This window comes from Peromyscus californicus, unplaced genomic scaffold (genome assembly GCF_007827085.1).
Source record: "Peromyscus californicus insignis strain IS unplaced genomic scaffold, ASM782708v3 Scaffold_15__1_contigs__length_86483966, whole genome shotgun sequence".
Lineage (NCBI taxonomy): Eukaryota > Metazoa > Chordata > Mammalia > Rodentia > Cricetidae > Peromyscus > Peromyscus californicus.
In genome coordinates this window covers 77,096,742-77,120,103 of record NW_026294447.1, presented here as the reverse complement: position 1 = coordinate 77,120,103, position 23,362 = coordinate 77,096,742, and the positions used below count along the sequence as shown (strand labels likewise).

The 23,362-nt window shown below is 34.2% G+C and overlaps 1 protein-coding gene across 20 annotated transcripts in view; it reads left to right on the top strand.

The window, feature by feature from the left end:
- The window catches only part of Gphn (gephyrin), a 416,329-nt gene that overhangs the window by 143,203 nt on the left and 249,764 nt on the right, over window positions 1–23,362 (top strand). For all 20 annotated transcript variants that reach the window (XM_052739502.1, XM_052739504.1, XM_052739503.1 and 17 more), the window contains one exon: window positions 12,133–12,225. In XM_052739502.1, the coding sequence (XP_052595462.1) occupies window positions 12,133–12,225 (93 nt within the window). The remainder of the gene's footprint in view (window positions 1–12,132; window positions 12,226–23,362) is intronic.

The window sequence follows — 23,362 nt, the reverse complement described above, 5'->3', positions numbered from 1 at the left end:
AATATACATTTTGGCATAACTCAACAGCTTTTACAATCAAATGTTTTTCTGCAGTTAAAAATCCCAAAGACAACACAATCCAGATTCTCTGTGTAATATTCATCTTCACGTGGCTTATTTTTTAATATTAATTTCACTGTCTCTTTAAAGACTTTATTTTTTTAAACTATGTATTTGTTTCTATAACTGTATATATCACCTTTTTTGTCTCTTTCAAGCCTACGTATATTTTACACACATTGTAAACTATTACATCTGAATCTGTCTTATTGTGAATCTATTGCTTTAAACTTCTGCAGCTGTGGCTGCTGGCTCCGCCCACCTCAGCTTCCCAACATGGCTACATTTACCGCCAGCTCTGGGAGCTATCATGGGTCTATGCTTTTATCCAAGCAGCGTGTAGCCCAGAAACCTCTTTTTTTGTTTTGTACTAGCAAAGGCTAAATCCACAATGTAGCTTAATGTGCCACTTGCAGAGGCCTCATTCCCGCCATACTGCAGGTCGAGCGCGCACGCCAGCAACCCGCCAGTAGCTCAAACCGGCAGCTGCCGCTCATTTGAGAGAGACAATTAGGAAGCTGTTTTTAGCTCCGTTTTAGAATCTTTTTTTTCAGGTTTTAGGTGGAAACTCTTGCCACCACGTTGGGTGCCATTTGTTGCTCGAGTTTTTCTGCCTGGCCCACAGTCAGGACAAATCTCTCTCACCCGCCAGTCCCAAGCCGCTCAAACTGGACCAAGTAAACACAGAGACTTATATTGGTTTCAAACTGTATGGCCGTGGCAGGCTTCTTGCTAACTGTTCTTACAGCTTAAATTAATCCATTTCCATTTATCTATACCTTGCCACATGGCTTGTGGCTTACCGGCATCTTCACATGCTGTTTCTCATCATGGCGGCTGGCAGTGTCTCTCTGACTCAGCCTTCCACTTCCCAGCTTTATATCCCTATTTGTTATATACCTGTAACACGAATCCTAATTGGTCTTATAATAAAAACCCAGAGCGAGATATTGGGGTAAATGCTGAAAGATAAGAAAACAAGGTGCAGCCACTTCTCACCTCACCAACTCTTCAGCCAAAAGTGGAAGATCTTGCCTCCATGAGTCCCCTAACTGAATGCCCCTGAGTTCTCAGCCTGAAGGGCTTGAATTCCTGTCTCCAACCATCTTATATGCCTTTCTCCACCCAGTCATATCACTTCCTGTCTCAGCCTTCCTAGTGCTGGGATTAATAGCCTGTGTGCTTCCCAAATACTGGGAGCAAAGGCATGAGATCTCAAATGCTGGGATTAAAGGGGTGCCACTACTGCCTGGCTCTGTTTCTCTTTTAGACAGGATTAATCTCATTCAATCTAGGGTGGCCTTGAACTCACAGAGATCCAGATGATCTCTGCTTCTGCTTCCCAGTGCTAGGATTAAAGGTGTGTGCCACCACTGCCTAGCCTGTTTAATCTAGTGGCTGGCTCTGTCCTCTGATCTTCAGGCAAATTTTATTTGCTAGAGTACAAGCAAAATATCACCATATATACCTGTTAGTCCTCTCTGTAAACATTACTTTATCTGTCTTGTCCTCATTTATTAGCAAGTGTACCTAGCATGCCCTGGATATAAGTCCTATGATACATATACTGCAATACATATTTCCATTATCCTTCCTGTTTTTACTCTCTTAAAAGTGTCGTTGCTGAGCAACATTCCTGATGTTAATGAGTTAGCTCTTTCACTTTCAGTTACAGTTAGTAGGTAAATATTTAATGGTTCAAAAAATGATTCTGAAAGAGTTCAATTACCAAGATGAAGAGGAAATTGTATTGTTAGTGTTTAGGCATCTGTACTGGTCTACCCTAGAGTCCTGACAGGATATATCCTCAGCTGCAGCCATTAAGAGCACCCCCTGTGCACATTCACTACGTTTCCTTATAAAAGGCGGGCCTTACCCACCACCTATCTCTTTTCTTTCTCTTCCTTCACTCTTGTCCCCAAGGACCAATCTCTGCCCCCTTTTCTGCCCCTTATGTCCCTTCCCCTTAATAAACCTTCCACATGGGCCCTGTTGTATGGTGTGAATCCTTCCCACCATTTTTAAAATATAACATGTATTTTATCAAGTAACACCATTTTTAAATTAAGTATTTTAAAAGAAAATGCTCAGAATACTTAAGTCTGGAAGATCACCTTTGAATGTTAGAGAAAAACCTCAGTAAAGTATTTTATCTTAGCAAATTTCTTATTGATACAGTATATTACTTAATATAATAATACTGTAATAGCTAGTCTAAGAGTTCTATCATCTGTGTTCTATTAACTGTCTTCACTAACAATCCAATTCTTTCCTGTGAAATGTATATGCTTAGGCCAGTTACAGTGATATTAGGCAGAGGTGCTATTTTTAATCAATTCTAAGTATTTTTGCAAGTAATGCCTATTATAAAAGGAAATTAGTAACATTGATCATTTTTACAATACACTAAGCAGTAAATTTAGAAGGGTGTGCTATTCCAAGAGCAGAAACAATTACCAACTACTATTTAAACATTATATTAACATTTTTGTTTTCATACCATTTTCACCTTTTTTTCATTTAAACTTTTGTTCATTTGTGTATTACTTTGCTGTTAAGCATATTAAAGACATAATTTTAGCCTTTTTTCCTGTTGCCCCAGCATCATTTTTAAGTTTTAACTTTATTTTCCAACTGATAGAAAAGGCTTCTTCAGAGTCTCTTCCAATTCTGATTTAGAGACCAACTGTTGAAATTAATGTCTTCTTCATGATGTATATATTTAATTTTTCAATAAGTATTAATCTAGGCTTTGTTACAACTCTTTGAAGTCTATGACTACTTTGTGCTAAGTATCTTGCTGGGAGGTAGAAATGTAGTAAAGCAAATGAGACAATAATTATGATACTGTCGTATTGTAGGATACATACAAATACACAATTAGGAGAGGTGAGACACACACAGAGAGGAACCAATACTATGCCCGGGTTCCTGGCATAGCACTCTAAAGTCCTTATATATAAGATGCTAGGGAAATGGTTTGCTTTACTCTTTGCTCTTTGATTACAGTTCTTGATGCAGAGCTCCTAAGTGTCGTCTTTGTGATTCTCCTGTCAAGTTTTTTAGATGAAATTTCACTATGTGGAGCATAATAAGTTCCATAATGATGCCTATAGTGTGGTTAAAAACTTGGCCTCAGTGTGGAAAATGGAAACATGAAAAGCCCGAAAAGCTAATAGTCAATTTCATTTTGACTTCCCTTGTCCCAGAACAGGAGGTGTCTGGGTCCTCTCAATCTGTATGACTTGCAGTTAGTAGTTTTCTTCTCTCTTTCTGAGACATGAAATAGCCTACTGGGTGTTTCTTTTCTTGCAGAGCTTCTGATTTGATGAGAAACCAATGAATTACTATAAATTATTTTATAACAGAATATATGATAATGAAGAAACCTAAGATCCCTGTTCTGGTAGTATAGAAGAGATGTTAATTCTGGCTGTAAGAACAGGCAATTGTTACTAAAGTAAGTTACTTGTTGAACTTGAAGAATAGTAAACTAATTTTTCTAAATATACTGGTAAGTATACTTAATAAGAAACTTTTTAAAAAAGTTAATGTCCTAAGCTACAGGAAATAATTTAACTGGTAAAATTTTGAGAAAATGTAGGAAATATTACTAAAGAAACACTACCCAGGGAAATATAAACAATTAAAAATATAGACTATTTTAATTTTTAATGTTTGATTGACTTGAAAATCAATATAGGACTTTGATAATAGGAGTAGTGGTATGATATAATTGATGCTAAATAAACATGAGAACTTTTTTCTGAGTATATGTAAGAAAAATAGTACAACCTGTAACAATTAACCTTCCTGTTCCACTAGTAACCCAGAATAGAGATCAAGATCCTGGTTTAAATAGAATACAACATTGTCACACTAATTGTAAAGATACTGTCACTCTAATACTGATTAGTTTCCAGTTATTGTCTATTGGCTGTTTGTGGTTTTCAATTTTTCAGTGTCGTAAAGCAAATGACACCGAAAACTATTAGTATTTGAAACTGTACCACTACAACAAAGAAAAAACATTTTACTAAAGGCATATATGTGGATAAAACACCCACACAAATTGAGTAAATAGATAAATAAATGATAGGAATTATCGAACCAAAACATAAAGGCATTTTGAGTAAAATAAAAGACTATTGAAAGAGAAAAACTATCAAACAGTGATTAATTACTTAGGCATAAATAACGAGGGGAGAGTTTTTTATTTTATTTATTTATATTTAATTTACTTATTATGTACAGTGTTCTGCCTGAATGTAAGTCTGCACACCAGAAGAGGGCACCAGATATCATTAAAGATGGTTGTGAGCCACCATGTGATTGCTGAGAATTGAACTCAGGACCTCTGGAAGAGCTGGCAGTGCTCTTAACCTCTAAGCCATCTCTCCAGCCCATTTTATTTTATTTTTGAGATTATAATATAATGATATCATTTCTCCCCCTCCCTTTCCTCCCTCCAAACCAACCATATACCTCTCCTTGCTCTCTTTCAAATTTATGGCCTATTTTTTCATTAACTCTTATTCCATTGATATACATATATATGTATATTTATATGTATATGTATATTTAAGTATTCATATACCTAAATATAACCTGCTCAGTCAGTATACTATCACTCATGTATAAGTTTTCATGGCTGACCATTTGGTATTGGATAACCATTTAGTGTTTTCTCCCTTGGAAAAGACCATTTCTCCCACTCTCATCACTCCTTAGTTGCTTGAAGTTTAGGGTTGCCTTTTTGTAGGATTGAGGCCTCATGGTCTTTTCTCTGTCTCCTTTTCATTATTTTGCATTGTTTCATTTCTTTATAATTTATAGATATTGTTTTTAAAAGTAAGTAAATTTTAAGCAACAAATTAGTGTTCATACTTAATTCTTTTGATGGTGAGTAGTTTAACTCTTCTTTCCTCTTCATATTCAAAAAGTTCAGAAACAAATTTTTCACTCAACATATATATTTGGTACAAAATATATATGGTATGGTAGCTTAAATAACCATAAACTCTTAATAACTACTCCAATTAAGAGGTAAACTTGATTTTCACAGTCTTACCCTTCTATCTTCCTTTATCTAGTAGAATGTGGCAGAAACTCATGAAATGTGAGTTCTGATGGCTAGATATCAGTTTGTTTGTTTTTTTTTTTCCAAAACCCTGTACTATAATGTAAGGAAATACAGGCTAGACAAAGGATTGTCAGAAACCACATGGAGATAAAAGCTTAGTGATTTGCACCAAACCCTCTGACATTTAGCTAAGACTAAGTGATTCTTCTGCTTTAGTTAAACCAGTATTATTTCAGTCACAGATGTGAACCCTCCAACTCCAAGGCCAAAACCAAACATACCAGACTAAGCCAGAAAGAAATGAATTTGTGAGAAATAATAGATCACTGGTGTTTTGTTGTTGTTGCTGCTGCTTTGTTTTTATCACTAGGTTTTTGGTATACATAAATGCATCAATAGAATACAGGTACAGTTATTTCTGAGTTAGCATTATTGCATTCTTTTTATGCATTAACTGCTTCCAGTTTCTGCTGTATTAGTTGTAAATTGATCTATTTTTCATATTGAGTGACAAAATAGTTCTGAGAGTAAAACTACTGAAATATAATGGAATGAGAAGAAAAAAGAAGGGACTATCTTTTTTTTTTCTCATAACTTCTATTTTTCTTTTTTAGATATACTTATTTTATGCAGACGGGTTTTTCCTGATCTTCTTTAGTCCTTTGCCTATGGTTAATTTTAGCTCTTTGGGCATACTTAAAATTTTTTAAGTCTTTGTTTTGTACGGATAATATTTGAGTTTCCCAGTGGATGGAACTGATGAACATCATAGTAATATAGCAAGCCAGATTCAGAAAGACAAATGTAGATTTTGTTTTATATCCAGAACCTATATTTTAAAAATATAAGTAGAAGAGAGCGCATGAGAAGTGGAACATTACCAGTGGGAGGGAAGATAAGATAATGGAGGGTGAATGATCCAAGTGTGGTATATGTGCTATAATGTAATGAAATTCATTTTGTATAGCAAATACATACTAAAAATAATAAGCAGTTCTCTCAGTTTTATATAATGGCTCTATCTAGGGAACTCCTTCAACACTTACATTTGTACTAAAGCAGAAGTGAACGTGTGGGTTCTTTTTAGTATCTCTCTTCCTTTTCCCCCTTCTCCATGGTCACAAATATATAGCCCAAGCTGTCCTTGAACTTGCTGTCTCCAACTCTAGTTTCAAATTTGTAATCCACCATTGTTTGCTTCCTGAGTACTGAGTATTGTAAGCATGTACCACTACATCATACCTGGCTTTGAAGGTTTTTACTTTTGCAGAGATCATATATGGTAAATAAAGATCCTTCTAAATTAATAAACTGGTAAGCCACTAATAGATTTCATTAATATGTTTTTATTTTAGTATGGTTAATTAATATTTAAAAGTATGTATTATGACTTACTATATGTTAATATTTTTAAACCAAATATTAGATTGCTTAAATCTATCTATGAAAAATAGCATTATTAGCATTATTACATTTCCTTTTCACTTCCCTTTCTTATCTCAAGTTTCAGTTTATTATATGAATATCAGAAAAAAATAATTGAACAACATCCAGGCCTTAATGTTGAGCTTAATTTTAAGTCATTTCAAGAATAAAGATTAAGAAGTTGAGACAAGCAAATACTAAGGCCTGTTTAAGCATGAAAGAGATTTTACAGGTGCAAAAACAAACACAGTAGGATAAATTGCTTTCTAATTAAGATGCCACAAATTACTAAGTTAAATATGATAAATTGCTAAGATAAATGACTACTTAAGATAATTTTTAAGCATGATAGAAAATAACTCAGAAAATCTATAGTGATATATAGTTAGAAAGGCATACTTCATATGATTAAGTATACATATACAATACTTTAAGGAATCTCTAAAAGTACTGGTTCATAGAACTTTGAAAGGAACAGAGAGATTCTTTATTCCCAAAAAGCTCCCAGATGATAGTGATACCAGTATTCCAATGATACTTCTGATAGGAGTTCTAGAAAACAACATACTCACAGGTCTTCTATTTTGAATGAACATGTGAGACAAAGACTGTTTTATTTAAGTATTTGCTCTCTTGTCATTTAGTGATGAGGCTGAATAAATGTATTCCATGAAACAATTCTTTTTAAATAAATGAGCTAATGAGTCAATAACTGCATGGCTACTTGGAGCCTAGAATGTTCCTTTTAAATTTTTTAAATTATGTTTTCTTTTGTGAAAAACAGATTTTTTTTTCATACAATATATCTTATAATGATTTCACCTCCCTCCACTCCTCCCAGTTCTGCCTTATCTCCCTTCCTGCCAGGATCCACCCCCTTTTCTGTCCATCTTTGAAAACAAACAGGCATCTCAAGGATAATAATAAAATAAAATCAATCATACCACAAGGGCACATGCTCAGCTATGTTCATAGTAGCATTGTTTGTAATAGCCAGAACCTGGAAACAACCTAGATGCCCTTCAACTGAAGAATGGATAAATAAAATGTCATACATATACACAATGGAATACTACTCAGCAGAGAAAAACAATGACATCATGAGGTTTGCAGGCAAATGGATGGATCTAGAAAAAATCATCGTAAGTGAGGTAATCCAGACTCAGAAAGACAAACATGGTATGTACTCACTCATAGGTGGATACTAGATGTAAAGCAAAAGATGACTAGACTGCTACTCACAACTCCAGGGAGGCTACCTAGTAAAGAGGACCCTAAGAAAGACACAGGAATTGCCCAATGACAGAGAAATGGATGAGATCTACATGAGCAAACTGGTCATGAGGGGAGGTAATGAAGGGCAAGAGTTGGGGAAAAGAGAGCTTAGGGGAGCGGGAGATCCCAGCTGGATCAAGAACAGAGAGGGAGAACAAGGAAAGAGATACCATGATAAATGAAGACCCCATGGGAATAGGAAGAAGCAAAGTGCTAGAGAGATCTCCAAAAATACACAAAGATACCTCCACAATAGACTACTGGCAATGGTCGAGAGAAAGTCCGAACTGACCTACTCTGGTGATCAGATGGCCGAACACCCTAACTGTCGTGATAAAACTCTCATCCAATGACTGATGGAATTGGATGCAGAGATCCATGGCCAGGCCCCAGGTGGAGCTCCAGGAGCCCAATCAGTGAGAGAGAGGAGGGATTGTATGAGCGAGCGAGAATTGTTGAGACCATGATTGGAAAAAGCACAGGAACAAATAGCTAAACTAGTGGAAACACATGAACTATGAACCAATAGCTGAGGAGGCCCCGTGGAACTGGATCAGGCCCCCTGGATAAGTGAGACAGTCGATTAGCTTGAACTGTTTGGGAGGCCCCCAGGCAGTGGGACTGGGACCCATCCTTAGTTCATGAGCTGGCTTTTTGGAGCCTGGGGCCTATGCTGGGACACTTTGCTCAGCCTGGGTGAAGGGAGGAGAGGACTGGACCTACCTTGACTGAATCTACCAGGCTGAGCTGAATCCTCAGGGGAGTCCTTGCCCTGGAGAAGGTGGGAATGGGGGGTGGATTGTGGGGAGGGAGGGGGAGCAAGGTGGGAGGAGGGAGGACAGGGGAATCCGTGGCTGATATATAAAATTAAATTAATTATAAAATTAAAAAATAAAATATAAGATGAAACAAAAACAAAAAATCGGAATTAAAAAAAAAAAAAGAAGGAAAAGTGACCAAGAAAAGGTACAAGAAACAAATATCGATGCTGAGACCCATTAATTTATACTTTTAGGAATTTCATAAAACACAAAACCAGAAACTATTATCTGTATGCAAAGGACCTGTGTGGAGGGAGATGAGATTAAATAAAAGAAAAAGAAGAAGCCCTGACATGACATTATGGAACAAGGAACATTCAAAAATTACATTGAGTTTGTTTTCTAGTGGCCATCTACTGCTGAGATATTGGTCTACCTTTAAAAGTAGTTTGTTTCCCCCATGAGACTCCCTTGGAGGAAATGAAATTTTCATTTGGAGCTGTTATCACATGGAGATAGGTTTTGTTTTAGGAATGGGAGCATGTGTCCAGTTCTCCCTTTCAGTTCTGGGACCCTATTTAGTGCAAGGCCCTGAAGGCCATGTGCAGACTGCCTCAGCCTATATGAGTTTATATGTGCATTTGCCCTGCTCTGTTTAGGTCTTGTTTCCTTTGTGTCCTCAGTCCCCTCTAGCTCTTACATTCTTTGCACCCCCTTCTCTTCCACGGGGTTCCCTAAGCTCTGAGAGGAATGATTTGATGGGGACATGCCATTTAGGGCTGAGTATCTGAGGTCTCTTACGCTCTGCATATTTTCTGGCTGTGTGGGTCTGTCCCTGTATTTGTTCCCTTCTACTGCAGGAAGAAGTGTTTCTGATGATGGCAGAGCAAGGCACTGATTTGTGAGTATAGCAGACTGTCATTTGGAGTCTTTTTATTACTACATTCCTTTAGCAGAACAGTAGTATTTGGTTTTCCTCTAAGTCACTGGGCTATCTGGTCTTAGGTTCTTGGCCACCTGATTAGTGTATGGGATGGGTTCCTTCTCATGGGCTGGGCCTTAAATCCAATCAGATATTAGTTCATTATTCCCACTACTTTGGTGCCACTATGCACTAGCAAGCACATCTTGCAGGTAGGTCATCATAGATCGAAGACTTTTTGAGTAGGTTGGTACTACCTTTTTCCTTTGGTAACATGTACAGTACCTTCAAGTAGTATCAACACTAGTCAATAGCGGTGAAGGCTTTAGGAAGGCACCAGCTTGACTCCTCTGTATTCAATGAGTTCTGTAGGTGTTGTCTTCGGCAATAGTGCCTCACTGTCAGTTGGTGGAGAATAACCTATAGCTTTGCCAACAGCCTGGTTTCTTTTTGGGGTTCCCATGGCACCCCTTTAGCCAACAACTCAGGGAAATGTAACCCATTTCCAATACTGGAAGCTTCATTTGGTGAAAAGAGATGTTTACTTAGGACTCTATCTCCCGTTATTTGGCCATTTTGTTTAGATTGCCCTCATATATGTATAGATTTTAGGAAGCTTCTACTGTATTGGGTTTCCATACTTCCACTCAATTGCCCTCAATTTTTTCTTATTCCCTGTATTTCCTCCCTCATCCCCCTCTTCCCTTGCCCTCCCCACTTGATCCTCTCATTTCAACCCACCCTGCCACACACATATACACTGTCCATCCATAACTATCTATTCTGTTTCCTACAGAGATCTGTCCGTCCCCCAGTCCCTTATTTTTAACCTAACCTTTGGTTCAACTGATTATGACTTAGTTATCATTGATTTAACAGCTAATATCCACATGCATTATAAGCAAATATTTACCTTATTTGTCTTTCTGGGTCTGGGTCACATCACTCAGGATGTTTTTTTGTTTTTTGTTTTTTGTTTTTGTTTCTGGTCTGATCAATTTACCTGCAAATTTTATGATTTTAATTTTTAAGGACTGATATTCCATTGTATAAATGTACCAGATTTTTCTCTATCCTTTCATCTGTCGAGGAACATCTAGGTTGTTCCCATTTTCTGGCTATTATGAATAGAGCAGAAATGAACAGGGTTGGCCAAGTGTCTCTGTGATAACATGAAGCATCCTTTGAGTATATGCCTAAGAGTATATAGCTGGATCTTGAGGTAGATCAATTTTGATTTTCCTGAGGAACCACCTCACTGATTTCCATAGTGACTGTACAACTTTCCACTCCCACCAACAGTGGATAAGTGTTTCTCTTACTCCACATTCTTACCAGCATGAGCTGTCATTCATTTTATTGATCTTCATCCTCTATTAGATGTATAATTTGTAAAAAAAAAAAAAAAATCTTTTCTGCATTCTGTAGTCTACTGCTTTGTCTGAATGATGGTGTCCTTTGCCATGCAGAAGCTTCTCAGTTTTGTGAGGCCCCATTTATTAATTGTTGATCTGAGTGCCTGTGCTAATGGTGTTCTGTTCAGAATGTCCTTTCCTGTACAAGTGAGTTCAAGACTTTTCCCACTTTCTCTTCTACCATGTTCATGTATCTGGTTTTATATTGATGTTTTTGATCCATTTGGATTTGAATTTTCTGCAGAGTGTAAATATGAATGGATTTGCATTCTTCTACAAGCAGCCATCCAGTTTGACCAGCATCATTTATTGAATATGCTGTCATTTTTTCAAGGGTGCATTTCTGGCTTCCTTATCAAAAATAAGTTGTCCATAGGTTTGTGGTTTCATGTCTGGGTATTCAACTCAGTTCCTTTGGTCAATATGTCTGTTATTGTGCCAATACCATGCTGTTTTTATCACTATAGCTCTGTAGTATAATTTGAGGTCAGGGATGGTAAATACATCCAACAGTTCTTTTATTATTTAGGATTTTTTTTTCTACCCTGGGTTTATTCTAACACAAACCGTAGTCTACAAGTGGGACCCAAGTATTATTTAAGCTTTCTTTTAAGAAATTCCTGTAAAACTAATATTGAAAAGTGCAAAACTTTCCTTACTTCAACTTGACAAAAAATATTTATTCATTAATGGGCAAAATATAAACATAATTGAGATTCTAGCAAGTGTAGTTTGAACTCTAGTTCTTTTACTTCTAGTTCATGAGCCTATGAACATTTTTCCTCATTTTGAATCCATCATAGAAAAAGGTATTTGGATTTATAATTAAGGTATGAATATTTAGGTACTAGGGTGATGTTGTCAGGTAATAAGATTTTGTGATTAACATATAGTTCTCAACTTCTTTAAACTGGAAAATATTTTGTAATGTTGAAAAGACGTTTAGATATGCCATTTCTTGTGTAAGACACTTTCTTAGGTTTGGTGCTTGTGTCCTCATTTTCTGTAATCGAGAGAATGAATATCCCAAGTTGAATTGTATTTTGATCAAGTGTTAAACTTTCCAGGTATTGTCCTTAAAAAAGTCTTTATTCAATGTGGAAAGAATCTAGTTTCCATGCTGTCTGTGAGATGATTACTTAGATTTTTGAGCAAGCAAGTAAGTTCTTCTGTGTGTGTGTTTTCTTTTAGGAAACTCTGATAGACTGGTGTGATGAGAAGGAACTTAATTTGATACTAACAACTGGAGGAACAGGGTTTGCACCGCGAGATGTCACTCCAGAGGTGAGATAGAGTGCCTTTCTCAAATTCAAGGAATATACTAGTTATGTTATTTTTTTACCATTTCCTATTTTCAATTTTTTTCTATGACTTTTATAGGCAAAACTATTACTCATGGATATGACAATACAAATATTTGATTGTAGAATTTTTTTTAAAGTATTTCTTGACTTTATTTGAATTTACCCTTGAAATTGTTGAATATAAAGAACTTTGAACTGTTCTAGAAATTAGTCCTTCATTTGCTTGGTGGCAACTACACTTCAGAAGGTTATAGCAAATTTTTACCATTGCAATTCAAAATTGGATCTGGTTTCTCTTTTTTTGAAATACCTTTGTCATTTATCTCAAAGTGCAGTAAATAATTACTATATATTTATACTAAATTTACACTAAATTGATGAAAAGGCATGATATTTTCCATATTTTAAATGTGAACATTTAAATGCAGAATTTAATAATCTAAGCAGCATAACAAATGCCAATGGTTTATGGCATAGGAGCATCTTCAACACAGGCAGAAAAATTAGGGAAAGAATAAAACATGAATACAGGGAAAGGGTCTTTAATTTCTTTTTTAAAAAGCCACAAATTATTACTGTAGAGTAGTGGAAACTTATATTACCATTATGACTTGGTTCCCTTTACCCTTCAAATAAATGTTTCTGGCTCCATTTCAACTTAATATTAACTATGTTCTTCTGTTTCCAAACCAGTATACTATTGTATCTACTACCTATTATTAGCAGGGTTTTTTCTTCTCTTCATTTATTAAATAATTGTTGTCTTTATTCATTTTTAAATTTGGTCAGCATTAGAGTACACAGGAATGCGTGCATACATACAGATTGCTGGACCCTCCCCTACAGTTTGTACTTGAGTAATACTGCACTAGATCTCCACAGTTTGTTTTTCCAACAAGTCCTTATGTGGCATAAATGTTTTTAATCCATAGACTATACTTCTAAATTCTGAGAACTACTGTATGCTTTTTGAATATAAAATTTTCTAAAACAATCCTAAAATTTTTATTGACTATTCTCCTATTTTAGTATCCTTTTTTCTATTATTATAATTGGGATTATAAATAAAATTTATTTTCATTTAAAATATTCTGAAGAGTTGTTTTATGATAGTGTTAACTTCAGCTGTGTAAGTCAAATGATCATCCTCATGAATCTATTTAGTTTCTCTGTCCTAACTTGACACCTAACATGAGGTAGTCATTTGACCATTTTTATAATATGAGATTAACTGGAAAAAATACAATTGGCAGCGAAACTGTCTTTGCAAAGTTGTGGTTATATTTTATGTTCTTTTATCTGTAAGGAAACTACCTATATGAAGGTATTAATTTTAATAATTTGGCTATTATTTAAGTGACGTTAAGTTTGTATAATGAGCCTATAGTTTTAGTATGATGATTTGTTATGTTCACATTTCTATTTATTTTTACATCAGAAAAAACAAAAATATTACCATAAAATTCATTCATAAGCAAATAATGGTGTTATTTTTAATTGTAAGGAAATAGTTTATATTTCCTTTTAATTATAAGGAAGTAGTATCTTGTTTCCTGTAATCTCATTATCCATTAATTCTTTCTCTTCCACTGACCAACAAGGTAACCAACCATAGGTGGGCTATATTCATGTACATTAATGATACATGTGGGGAAGTTTTTTCTCACACTAATTAGTTCTTCAATTTGTTATACACCAGTTGCCTTTCATCTCAATTAAATTTGATTTTGACTTGGAGTTGTTTATTGTCCCAAGTTTAAAGCTCCATACCACAAGACTGTCTTCACAGCTGATGTCATCAATAAATCTTGAAGATTATGTATACTTTGTCTTATTTTTTCTAAAAAGTCTGTGGATTCACACACTCTTTTTCTGCCAAAAGATTGTTAGCTAGAATGGCACACAAACTTACTTGTTAAAGATATACAACTCAGAAGCAGCTTTATTGAAGAGAGGCATAATTCAGTATATAGGAGAGACTACTAACAGAAACCCCACGCTTTGTTCAGATGCAATACAATTAAAACACCCAAATGCATTCATCAAGTTTTGGGCAATGGCCCTTGTAGCACTCAAACTCCACCCCATCAATGAGTGAGACTGAAAGTTTCAACATTCTAGTAACTCAGTGTTTTTGACGACCAGCACTATCTGGAGGTCATGGAGATCCTTTTTGTGAGTTAGAGACTTTTAATGGATAGCAAAAGGTACTCAGTCCTATTATTCAGGGGATATCAGGAGTTTGGGGAATTCTACATCTAGAACCAGGGATTAGTCATTTAACCACTCTCTTATTTAATTTTCTTAAAATGAGGGAAATGGAATTATCCATTTTCTGTGAACATTAATTTTTAAAGATTGTTTTTATTATTTATTAGTATAGATATGTGGGGCTATATATTTATATATGTGTGTGTGCATATATATATATATATACTTAGATGCATATATACACATATGAATACACACACACACACACACACACACACACACACACACACACACACACACACACACGTGCAGGTGCTCACAGAATTCAGAAGAGGGTGTCGATCTCCTGAATCTGGAATTACAGGTGATTGTGAGATACATGATGTGGGTGTTGGGACCAACCACTAAGACATCTCTCCATTCCCAGTTTTCATTGAATTTTTAAAAAAATTAACCTAAGAGGTGACAGTTTCATTATGGAATTTTTGTAATACTTTGTTTTGGTTTATTCTCATTTACTTTGCCCCCCATCTCTTGTCTGCCCCCACCCTTCTGCCTCTATTATCCCCTTTGCAGTTCGTGTCCCATGCATTCAGTTGTTGTCTGTCATCCTGTTCATCCCTTTTCCTTGACATCTCTCCCCCGTGATACTCTTTTCTGGGTGGATGAACTATATTCATACTCACTTTCATATATTTATACATATTTAAAACTTAAGCTGTGAGCATTGGTGAAATCCACTCCTAACGTTTTGTATGAGTTTGCTTAAAATGGTTAAAAGAACTTTTTTATTTGCTATGTAAATACCAAGTTGTTGGGGAGGGTTTTGTAAAAGTAACTATCAAATAAACAAATATGATCTTAATAACTAATTCAGAATCTAGCCATGAAATCTTTAAAATCTTGAGAAATTGTGTGATTTTTATCTACTAAGCATCATATTTGATCCTTTCTCATCTTCTGAAATGTATGGTATTCTAATTTTTTGTATTTTATTTTTATTTTCTCTTTTTAATACTATTTATTGATAAGACTCTCACTATGACTTTGTCAGAAATTGAACCGCATTTTATTCTTAAATATTATTTAATTACTTAAAAAACACAGAGATAGCCAGGCTTGGGTGGCACATGCCTTTTATCCTAGCACGGGGGGTAAGGGGGTGGGCAGAGCCTAGCAGATCTCTGTGAGTTCGAGGCCAGCCTGGTCTACAAAGCGAGATCCAGGACAGGCACCAAAGCTACACAGAGAAACCCTGTCTCGAAAAGCCAAAAAACCAAAAACAAACAAAAAAAAAAACAACACAGAGATGTGTTTGTAATCTTTATGTATGTTGTAACTACCAAGATAAAGCATTAAGCTTACAGTCTACATATGTGTGTACACAGCATCTTTTTTTCAAGCAGTGATTTATTTGATTACTAATACTTGACCTTTACTGTTTATATCACTTTATATTTTACATATATATGATATACATTTATATATCAGATATAAGGGTATATCTGATATGCATATCTGTGAGAAAACTGTTAAAAGGTTTTAATAAATAAACTTTTTAAAAAAGATTGGGGCCTCCAAAACAATTTTTAATTTCCTTTCTACCCTTAAGTAGATACAATTCCTATACTATTTAAACTATAGCAACATGTACAATAGAAATTAAAATTTTAATTTTGTCCTTAAAGTATATAACTTTTTGTTTATATATTGAATGTCTCGTATACTTGTACCCAACAGAGTAGAGAGTGTTGCTAGGCACATTTATCTATATACAATTGCAAGTAACAAATTTTTAAAATAGTTTTAGAGCTTAACTGATCCAATTACTCATTTGACAATTACAAAATAATGCACAGTTCCTCTCTTATGAAACTACTATTTTATAGTTATTAATTATCAGTTAGTTTGATAAACAAACCTAAAGAACAATTATGGATCAGATGTTTGTGCTATTAGGGAAAACACATATAGAATGAAAATGATAAACACAATAAAGGAAATAAAGCAAACCAAACTTATTGCCAATTGGATTGAATTGTAAATGAAATCAATTTTAATAAGCTTAGATTTCTTTCTAATTCTGTTCAAAAAGGAGAATGGAAATAGAAAAGTCCATAAAGTTGTTTCATGTTACAGCCTTAAGACTATCCGCATTTATTTTCCCTAAACTGTGGATTTGTTTCTACTTTTTTTTTTTAGCCTTGTATCATAGAATATGGTTCATTTGATAGTTACATACCTCCTGCGTTCATCTTAAATGTAGGATGCTATCAAAACCTATATAATCACAGTCTTTAACTTTCTAGCTGTATTTTAATATAAAATTTTTATATTTTCAAATGTATTGCATTTCTTTGACTTGATGGTTGGATAATTAATTTGTACTATAAAATGCTAAGAATTATAAAATTTTATGAACACAAGAAATCATTGCTATCTGTTAGCTCTTTATGTTCACTTATTGCTTAATCAATTTTGTCCAAAAAGAATCTTACGTTATTCTTAGAAATTAAAAGTTTAATTATAGATTTTTTTTATTTCTAGGCCAGATTAAAAGGTTAAGGAGCATATAGAGTATCTATATAATTATTAAAGTATTTGATAATATTTTACTAAGTTAGAAAATATTAAGCTGCTTACTATTCACAAAGTAAAAATCATCTTTCAGAACTTTTTGAGGCTAGGCTACAATAGAATTAAGATTTATACCCTGATTTATTACTTTGATCATAATTATCTATGTTACACCTATGTTTTAGATACTTCTATATTTTTCAAGCTTTGTATTTTTTATATTCTTTATATCCAATGGCATGCTGTGTTCCAGAGCTAAAAAATTAGTAAGACATAATGTCTGTATTCAGAAAGTTGATTATCAGTCATGGGACTCAGAATCTGACATAGGCCAAATCCTGCCTGACACATCTTTGCGTATCCTGTTAAGTATGAAAGGTAATTACATCCTCACATGACTAAAAAATTTTTAAAGATATTATTTGACATATGCTTGTAATTTGGAATTTAAATTTCATTATCTGCAACTAAAATGTATTTGGAACACATATCATTTATATGCCATCTATGATCACAATGGATGAATTGAGTAGTAACTGAAACTGTATAGTCTGTGAAGCCTGAGTGAAATTTTGCAATCGGATCTCTTACACAAACTTGCCAGCCCCTGGCCTGCTAGATGACATATGCCATCTTACTCAGCTTTAAAATTTTCTGACTTTCAGCTATATTGTATAGTAACTGGAATCTTTTAGGTTTCCTTTTATATCTTTTCATTTTAGAAGTAACAAAGATTTTTTTTCTGCCCTTTTGAAATGTGTGTATTTCTATAAAGAAAAACATGTCTTTTATTCTAAATAATAAGATTTTGAAATTTTAAATATTGATGAAATAGACTTATTGTTACATGAAATCTTACTCTTAAATAATAATTTTTTTGTAGTCTCTTGACAACAGTTTATTAATCATTATGAAGTAATCTTAAGAAAGGAAAATTGCTAAGCTTTCAGGAAAGTATAATTTTGAGTAGCTATAAACTAAATCTAACATTCACCTTTTTTAAAGTAGTATTTGAGATACAAATGGACTTTACATTTGTGTATGGCGGAATGTATTCTTTTGACCAACAGTTTATCATGACAATAAAGAAGTCCCTGTCAAGATAGCTGATGTTGAATGAGGAAGAATATTCAGACCTCATACAAAGGAAACTCAAGGGTTTAGGGCAAAGTAATGTGAGTTTCAGAAAACATGTGTACAACAAACTTTAGATTTTTCTGGAACAGATTATTATCTAAGCTTTTCTACCCATAGTTCAACCTAGGTAGTTAGGAATCTTTTCCATGAAATACCCATTTTGTAAAACAAAAATTAGTGTTATTTATTATATAAACATTTGTTTTGTCTCAACTTCTTGACGTTCATATTTTTAAGAATTTTAATTGTGTATAATATAAACTAGATATTTTTTACCCAACCATTAATTTTCTTTCTCATAATTCTTAGAAAACAAGAATACAGTGAGTTATTGTAATGAAGATAAAATTGATGTTAGTTACTAATTACCTTTTAATGAGTCTCAATTTTTTATTCTATTGAAAGTAAGAATTTACATTTAACAGTTTCACCTAAAAATTAACATCCACCATTTTAAACACTCTCTTTATTTCAGAAGCATAGGGAAGCTAACATCTTTATTTGTCTTATAAAGAAAATTTTATTTCTAACATAAATCATTTGAATTATTCATTTACTTTTAGCTGCCTATCAGTTTTCTATAGAAGCCATTAATTATTTCACTGCATGTATTATGTATTGATACTTTGGAATATTTAACTGGAACATATGTTATGACCATTGAGCCCCCTCCCCCCCCATGCACACACAGGCACACAATAAAAAATATACATGCTATGAATAGTCTTTTATAGTTCTCTGTTGTTAGTTTAAAAAAAAAAGAAATAGCAGTTAAACATAGTAAAATTAAAAGCAACCATAATTAATTAAGGTTGTGAATATCTCAAATCTGTTCTTTGTAAGTAGAATCATGTGACAATATAAAATTACCTACAAAGCAAAATACTCAAAACTTTTTGCTTGAAATATTTCAAACTGATATGAAGATCTCTGTGTTCAGATTTGCTAGCTACATTTGAGTTCGTTTTAAGGAGCTATCCTGTACTTTTCATGTAGTGGCTCTAGACTTAGGAACTATGATCTCATGCTGTATTTTTGACTAAGCATGTGAAGAAACAATAGAATGAGTATCAAAACTTGTATATTGTTGTCAGAAATACCTGGATTTGAGCACTGGCTCTATTAGTTTGTATGAAATTTAAGGCCAGTTAAAAGCTATTTAAGCATAAATTTTCGTTTGAACTGACTTCACTAATGTCTTTCTCTCAAAGTTGTTGTTCATAACAGTAAATAATGAAAATAGTCAATAATAGACTCTGTTGAGTATGTCTACAAAATAAGGATGTCAGTTGACATTTTCCTACTATTATATTAAGGCATCAGACAGAAAAACAAAAATAATCTACATGATGTGAGAATTATTTGTGTACCCAGTTTAACTAGCTTCTAATAACCTGCCTCTAAAGTTTACAGAGCTATTTATTTATTGTAGCTTCACTTATTTTTTCTTGTCTTTAATTGTATTATTAGTTTAAGTTTCTAGGTTTGTGAAAAGATAGCTTTTTATCAATAGCTACCATCTAAATTAAATTTATCATTGACTGTTATATAAAAATCAAAACATAAGCATGAGGACCTGAGTTTGGATCCCTAGCACTCTTGTAAAAGATAGATACAACAGCATGTACCAAAGCCTAGGTTTGGGATTGGCAGTGGTGTAGAAGGGCAGATCTTAGGAGCTCACTAACCAGGCAGTCTAGCATAAATGAGTAGCTCCATGTTCATTGAGAGCCTGTCTCGAAAAATGAGGTGGAGAACAATAGAGGAAGATACCTGATGCCGACCTTTGACCTCCACATGTGCCTTCATGGGCTAGTGCACCCATATACATGAACATACATAGTATATATACTCATACAAACAAGTACAAAAATTATGTATGAGTATTGCATACAATATGATGTTTTGATATATAACTCTTACATTGGCATAAACAGTAGTAGCCCTCTTTATTGGTAGAGTTTCTAATTAATTTTGAAAAACAGCATCTATTTTAGAACTCAAACGTATTTATGAGCGTCTACACGTCTACACTCCTCATCTTTATTAAACTTAACAAATATTTATGAAGCACCTTGAACATTACTGAGCTTAGTGCTATATATATATATTGCTAAAGTATATGGTCACATGAGAGATCATAATGATCGAAATATAACACCAGAAATACGCTACCATTTCAAGCCAAAAAAATGTTTTGGTTTTTTGTTGTTGTTGTCTTTTATGAAACAGTTGAGTATTTAATAATTTAAAGTGATAGAAGAGCACTTGGTTTCAAACATCGAGAGAGGAAGGTTTTACTTACTGTTTAGAGTAAGGAAGAAGTTAAATTTATGAGGACTGTCTATGAACCCAAATTTAAAATCTTTTGGATTAGAGCAGAGGACATACCATTATGTACAAGGATGGATAATCTAGACTTATGTGTGTTTTAGAATGCTTACAGTAGCACAATGTAGAAATAAGAAAAAGTAATCATCATAATTGAGAGATTCCTTAGAAACAACAACTTATAAATGCACTATGACCAAATAAGACATTAAAATCATGCCATCAGAACTTAAAATGTACCCTTGGAGATGGAGAAATGGCCTAGTTGGTAAAGTTCTTGCTTTATAAAGCATGACAGTCTGAGTTCAGATTTCCAAAACCCCATAACGAGTATGCATGATGGCACACACTTGTAATCCTTGTCTGTTCAGGCACAAACAGGAGGATATCTAGAGTGTGCTGGCCCACTAGATAGTCTTTCTGAATCACCAAGGTCAAGATTCAGCAAGAGGCCTTATCTTATAAAATAAGGTGGAGAGCAGTTGGGGCAAACAGCACATATTTAACTCTGTGCACACATGCACATGTAAGTACCACACGTATACACATAACATGGACCCTGTCTAATTTCACATTTCTCAAAGACATCAACAAACAAGTCTAATTATTTATTTTGGAGGCAGATTTTTATACCCTCATTTTTAAAGGGGGGGCACATGTGTGTGATCATAAATCAGAAGTAGAATGCTTGGCTATCGTGAATGAAGGCCTAGGCATGAGTTCCGACATAGGGGGGCAGGGCAGGATAGAGAGACAGAAGGACAAAGGAGGGAAGGGAAGAAGAGTCCTGATTTAGTCTGCCAGTCATTACAATTATTTGTGTACAAAATTTAAGCTGCTGAGAAGTGCATTTCAACTTTGTTGATTTGTTTGTGAATTTCAGTCAGTACTTTTCAGAATCAAGACAATCAATAAATACTGATTTTTCTCAGTCTTCTATATGTACCATTTTCTTTAAAATTATTGTTTGTAATTATGAAGAAATCACAGTATCAGAGTTTAGGAAACTAATGGCCTTCGGATTTAAAGGCTGAATGTATTCATTTTATCATTCCCTACCTTTTGCTTGAACATCTCAATCAGCATTTCTTCCTAAATGTTCATTGCTGGAACAATCCTAGTTGATTGAAAGCCCAATCATATTAAGATAAATTGGCCACATTATGACCTACCTACTAATCCTTCTCCTGCTCTTGGCTATGCTTAAGAAAAAATTAATTTTGTATAATGGCATAGGTTGAGGAATACTACATTTTCTCCCTCTAAGTCTTCCTACTTTATACTACCTTTCATTATCTTTCCCTCCAGCCACAAATTTTCTCTGTATTGATGCTCTTTCCTCTGCCTATACATCAAAAAGAAAAGCTCAGTTGGAAAATAAAGCCAGTGGGAAAATTAAAGGCATAGAATTTACCTTTGATTCTATACATTTAAAGGTATAGAATCACTTAAATACATTAATTAAAGGTGAGTTTCCATTTAAAAACATCAAAATGAAAGGCTTCTATTCCACTTAGCAACATTAAAGATGGAGAAATACATTACTTCTAGACAGTGTTTTCTGAAAATGACAAGAACACTGCACCTATGAATTCACAACAGGTGTGGTTCTCTTCACAAGTCCTATACAAGAGCAAGCTTATTAACATTATTGCATGGTTTAGGGAGGTGTTCATGAGCCCCAACCCTGAATTAAGGAAATATGGACAGTTGATGGCTTCTGAGAGAAGACAACTAGTTTTCTTTAAGGATGTGGACCATGATAAATTGGCCATGATGTTCTAGTGAATGGGTAACACCTAGAAGTATATAGACAGCACAGACTGGATTTGCTAGGTTATTGAATTTAATAAAGAAAGAGACAGCGTTGGGAGGGATGGGAGGTAGAGGTGGGAGTGGATCTGGGAGGATTTAAGGGAACAAGTTGGGAATGAACATGATCAAAATATACTGGTTAATACATATAATTTAAAACAAAAATATACATTGCCTCTTACATCAGAATTTTGAAAATAAGGCAATCTGAAACATTTTATATGCAAACAATCCACAAATAGAATAATATCTTAAGTTTTCTTAAATATATGTTTTAATGGCATACCTTTTCTATGGGAGATTGTATTCTGAGCTTTCATAATTCCCTCATGGGGAAGAGAGATCATACAAATTATGGTATGCTTGCTTTCTAATTGGAGTTCTTACTAGAATTGTAGTGTTGCCCATGTAGCTATTTATAAAGCAATGTGGAGAAAACAGGCTTTCTCTGGGTTTAAGTCTTCGAGCCACTTTTTACTAGTATGTGACTTTATACAGTTTATGCAAAATATACTTTTTGTACCTAGTTTTGTTATGTTGAAGATGAACTCTGAGTGTTTAACTCATAGAATAATCATGTAAGCTAATACAAATAAGCCATTTTCATTCATATTTTGTTAATATAGAAAATGAACGCCTGAGTTTGTGTAACTTATTAAATGACTATTTATTTAGCCCACAGTGTAAAAGACTGAGAGTAAAGGTTGGGCAGCTTTATTGGTTTGGCCTCTAATGTGGATCTAATAATGGATGGAATCATAGCAGGAATGTAATGATTACCAGGCAGGAAGCAATTTAGACTTATCAAACAACACAATCTTGGGAGAACTCAAAAGGACATACAAGGGCTTTTTAAATCCCTTTTGAAGGCACCTACATCCATAATCTAAGTATCCCACCTACTAGGTTCCACTTTTTAAAAGTTTCATATCATCGCTCTGTATGACCCCACTAATGAAAAGCCTCTAACATATGAACTCTTAGGAGAAGAAACCATATCCAAACCACAGCTAGCTCCCAAAGTAGTATTTGCCTCACTGTGTTGT